This window comes from Portunus trituberculatus, unplaced genomic scaffold, assembly GCF_017591435.1.
Source record: "Portunus trituberculatus isolate SZX2019 unplaced genomic scaffold, ASM1759143v1 PGA_scaffold_205__4_contigs__length_1045770, whole genome shotgun sequence".
Classification (NCBI taxonomy): Eukaryota; Metazoa; Arthropoda; class Malacostraca; order Decapoda; family Portunidae; genus Portunus; species Portunus trituberculatus.
In genome coordinates this window covers 270,775-275,589 of record NW_025541373.1, presented here as the reverse complement: position 1 = coordinate 275,589, position 4,815 = coordinate 270,775, and the positions used below count along the sequence as shown (strand labels likewise).

The 4,815-nt window shown below is 43.4% G+C and overlaps 1 protein-coding gene across 1 annotated transcript; it reads right to left on the bottom strand.

The window, feature by feature from the left end:
- Window positions 1-1,276: 1,276 nt before the first annotated feature.
- On the bottom strand, window positions 1,277-2,435 carry LOC123500376. The gene is made up of 3 exons (XM_045249094.1): window positions 2,126-2,435; window positions 1,517-1,695; window positions 1,277-1,411 (listed from the first exon to the last, which is right to left on the bottom strand). Exons 1-3 carry the CDS (start codon window positions 2,433-2,435, stop codon window positions 1,277-1,279), a joined length of 624 nt encoding a protein of 207 aa, XP_045105029.1.
- Window positions 2,436-4,815: the final 2,380 nt, after the last annotated feature.

Genomic DNA, 4,815 nt, shown 5'->3' with positions numbered 1-4,815 from the left:
GACTTTTTTTTTGTGATTACATTATTTTTCTTGTGTTTCTGTGGTGTTGTGACTTTGATGTGTTTTTTTTTCTGTGACTTACTCTGCGTGTGGTTTAAATTTACCTTTGTTGCGATCAAGTGGCTCCTTTTGGGTTAAACGTGCTTCGTGACTTTCATTGGTATCGCATAGCAGTGGTAGAGCAGGAAACCAGGTAGAAAGGCGTGTTCACTGATAGCACGTATCTCTATTTTTTGCACATAGGCAGGTGTGTAATAAGTGTTATCCAAGTGTTGGGATCATCATATGTTCATGCGAACCCTCAATCCCCTCACTTCGCGGATCATTTTTCTCGCTAGTTAGAATCGGCCATTTTAACTAGTCTCTCAGACTAATCCGCCTCCTTATCAATAACAAGTCTCAGTACAATTCGCTCCTCACTCTCAAGTCTCGTAACTAGAGTAATCCGGATCCCTCTTAATGCCGTAATTCTCTAGTTTACCCCTCATTAGTGATTGTACTCATAAGTGTTTACTTAAGTATAATCTAGGTAATTTCCAAGGTTGCCTTTATTATCACTCTGCCAAGTTCCTCACTTAAGTAATTCGCTTATCATTTTTTTTTGTTTTGTTTTGTTTAACAACTATTTAATATGGCTTCCGCTCAGTTTAACGTTGAAGATTTTTGTGCTGACCCTTCTCTGGAACAACTTAAAGATGCTAATATAAGGAAGGTCCAATGGAAAGCCATCGCTAAACATTTTGATGTTTCCATCACGTCTCAGATGACTAAAGAGGTCATTAAGAATGTAGTTGTTGAACATCTAGTGCAAGAAGGTCAGTTGCTAGGAAATGCCATAGAAGAGTTAACTCCCATGTCAGCCTCTACGAGGTGTAATAGCTTCAGCAGGGCGAAACAAAAACCAGGCAGCGACAGGTGAGGTGTATTAGAGCTGAGCGACAAAAGGTGTATCCGCCTACATGGCTGGAGCTGAACTGAGCCAAAGTTCACAGGTTTTACAATTGTCAGCTAGCTTGAAACAACGAAAGTAACTCGAATAAAACAGTAAAACATATGAAGCCTCGAATGCTTCATTAAGTTTACAACACTCCTTCCCCTTTAAAATCAAACTGAATAAAACATGAAACATCTAAACTATTCATATTAAGATAACTAGCAACTTTATTCTTACACATGGAATTAAACTCTATTTCAACATAAAACAATAAACATGCAAACTAAAAAACGTAAAACTGAATGCAAACGAACACCCAATAAAACAAGAATATGACACAGATTAATCCCAAGTGATCTGCAGACGATCTGGTTCCTTGCGAAGTCTCTCTGACCGACGACATGTCACCTCCCCCGAGGGTTGCTCCAGAGCTGGCTGTCGGGGCTTCGATCCATGCCCGGGCTGTTGTTCCCAAACCTGAGTTGGCACATTGTTCGGGTGTGCCAAAACAGGTTCCTAGACTTCTCCTGTACTATATGGTGGCCAGTCATTCGAGCGTCCCGAAACAGTTAGGGGTGGCACTGAACTAGATGGTTCCGAACCTTGTTCACTGGCTCCCGATGCTGAATTCACGATGTCCACAACTGGTGGAGATAAATCATCCGCGTTGCCCTCCTCTTCATCCAGTCTATCTCTTCTTCTTACGTAGTCCAGATGACGTCGCACCGTTCGTCCATCCAGCAATTTCACCTTAAATGAAACTGGACCAGATTGTTGAATAATTACTCCAGGTAACCACTTTGCACCTGGACTAAAATTGATAACATACACCTTATCCCCTACTCCCAGTTCTCTCGGTGTGCCTTCCTATCATGATAATTTTTCTGCATTTCCTGTTTCCTTAATACTCTCTGACTTATCCCTGGCATTAATAGGTCCAGACAAGTTCTTAATTTCCTTCCCACTAAAAGTTCCGCCGGCGAAACCCCTGTGGTAGTGTGTGGTGTGACCCGATAACGTAATAAAAAATTTCATTAATCGCGACTCTAAGGAACCCGCTGTCTCTTTTGTCATGGCCCTTTTCAAAGTCTGCACTGCCTTTTCTGCTAATCCGTTGGAAGCTGGGTGATAAGGGGGAGGTTTTGATATGAACGATGCCATTTTGTTTTAGAAATGTTTCAAATTCCTCACTGCAGAAGTTCGTGCCATTATCCGTCACTACAATCTCGGGTAAACCTTGTGACGCAAAAGTAACTTGTAATTTTTCAATGGTAGCAGATGAAGTAGCCGAATTTGTGGCGTGAACATCAATCCACTTAGAATGTGCATCAATTACCACCAGAAACATCTTGCCCATAAATGGCCCTGCATAATCTAGATGTAATCTGGACCACGGCTTCTCTGGCCATTCCCAAGGCTGCAAAGGGGCGTCGGGAGGTAGATTCCTCAACTGCTGACACTGTGCACACTGCTGAACTACAGTCTCTATATCATAATCCATATTTGGCCACCAAACATAGCTACGTGCAATGCTTTTCATGCGTGACGTCCCTGGGTGTGTCTCATGAAGTTCTGCTAGCACTCTCTTCCTTGCTACCTCTGGTACCACCACCCTTGATCCCCATAATATTACTCCATCCTGCACACTTAACTCCCACTTCCTTCTAAAGAAGGGTTTTGTGCTTCCACGGTGACGTTTTCAGGCCACCCGTACTGAACGTTCCTCCTGACTATAGACAGTATAGGGTCTCGCTCCGTCCACCGCCTGATGTCCTTCGCTGTTACTGTCGTCCTGTCCTGCCTCTCAGCACACACACAACGTCCCCTGGCACCGGCGTATCCTTAGGAGCTTCAGGAAGAGGAAGACGACTCAAAGCATCCGCATTGGTTATATACTTCCCTGGTTTGTGGGTGATAGTGTAATCATATGCAGATAAAGTCAAGGCCCAACGCTGAATACGACTTGAAGCCATCACAGGAACGGGGCGACTCTCATTGAATAAACTCTTGAGTGGATGATGGTCAGAAATAATCTCAAAATGACGGCCATACAAGTAATTATGAAACTTTTTTACTCCAAAAATAACAGCTAGTCCCTCTTTCTCAATTTGCGCATACTTGCGTTCAGCCGACCCCAATGTCCTTGAAGCAAATGCAATCGGTCTCTCTTCTCCCGACTCCAGACGATGTGAAAGTACTGCTCCCAGGCCGTGTGAAGAGGCGTCACAGGTGAGCAAGAGCGACTTGCTGCTGTCGTAGTGCACCAGTACTCGGGAGCTCCCTAACAGCTGCTTAGACAGGGACAGCGCTCGCTGCTCGTTGTGCCCCCACTGCCACTTGACTTCTTTTTGCAACAATCTGTATAATGGTGCAAACACAGTACATAGGTTAGATAGATATGACTTAAGCTCCGTGGTGTTGCTAGGTGTAGGAGCATTGACAATAGCTTTAACTTTTTCATCCGTGGGGTGTAGTCCCTCTGCATTTATTTTGTGTCCTAAATAATTAACCTCTGGTGCCTGGAAAATACACTTCTTCAATTTCAGTCTTACGCCTGCCTTGTCCATAAGCCTCAAAACTTCCGTCAGGTTATTAAGGTGTTCCTTATCCGTTTTCCCGGTTACCAAGATATCATCTAAATATACAACTACATGGGGAATACCTTGAAGTAAATTTTCCATGACTCTTTGGAAAATTCCAGGAGCAGAAGATACACCATATGGTAGTCTGTTATAACGAAACAGACCCTTGTGGGTGTAAATTGTCACAAATTTCTTTGACTCCTCATCAAGTGGTAGTTGTGAATAAGCGTGCGAAAGGTCCAACTTTGAAAAGTCTTTCCTCCCGCCAAATTAGCTAACAAGTCCTCTATTTTTGGAATTGGGTAACTGTCCACTTTGCAAACTCTGTTTACGGTCAACTTATAATCACCACAAATGCGTATGGAATTATCCACCTTCACTATGGGGACGATAGGCGCCGCCCACTCCGAAAACTGCACAGGTTCAATCACACCTTGCTTCAAAAGTCGTTCCAGCTCGAACTCCACTTTCTCTTTCAAGGCGTAGGAAGTGGACGAGCCTTGAAGAATCTGGGTGAGGCTTCCTTATCCACGTAGAAAACTGCATTAGTGCTCTTGATGAGACCCAGTTCATCCTTGAAAACTTTATCAAATTTTCGAATGACATTATCACAGTCCGTGCTACAATTATAAACCGCACCCCAGTCCAACTTTATTTTCCGTAGCCAGTTACGTCCCAACAAATTAGGGCCGTCTCCATCAACTACCACCAACGGCAGAGTCTCTAGCTGGTTACCATACTCCACCTCCACCTCCACTTCCCCGAGTACTTTCAACATACTACCACTGTACGTGCGCAACACCACTTCAGAAACTTTCAACACAGGTTTTGATTTTCCTTTCCAACTTTCCTCGTACGTTTCCTTATTCAAGACTGACACTGCAGCACCGGTATCTATTTCCATGGGCACCATAACTTTGTTTAACCTTGGGTGAACAACAACAGGTGGATCGCGAGACTTACTCACTGTACGAGGACTATAATACACAGTCCCCAGGAAGAACAGGATAAGAGTAGGATAAGTCAATGGGAAATTGAGAAGCTTAAACTAGAATACCGGATGCATGAAAACAAATGCAACTACAGGCAGAAAAAGAAGATAAAGATAAAGAGAGAGAATTACGGAAAGACAAATGCAACTACAGGCAGAAAAGAAGCGAAAGAAATGCAACTACAGGCAGAAAAAGAAGCGAAAGAAATGCAATTACAGGCAGAAAAGAAGGAAAGAAATGCAACTACAGGCAGAAAAGGAAGAGAGAGAATTTCAGTTACAACTTAGAAGGCAGGAGAAAGAGTTAG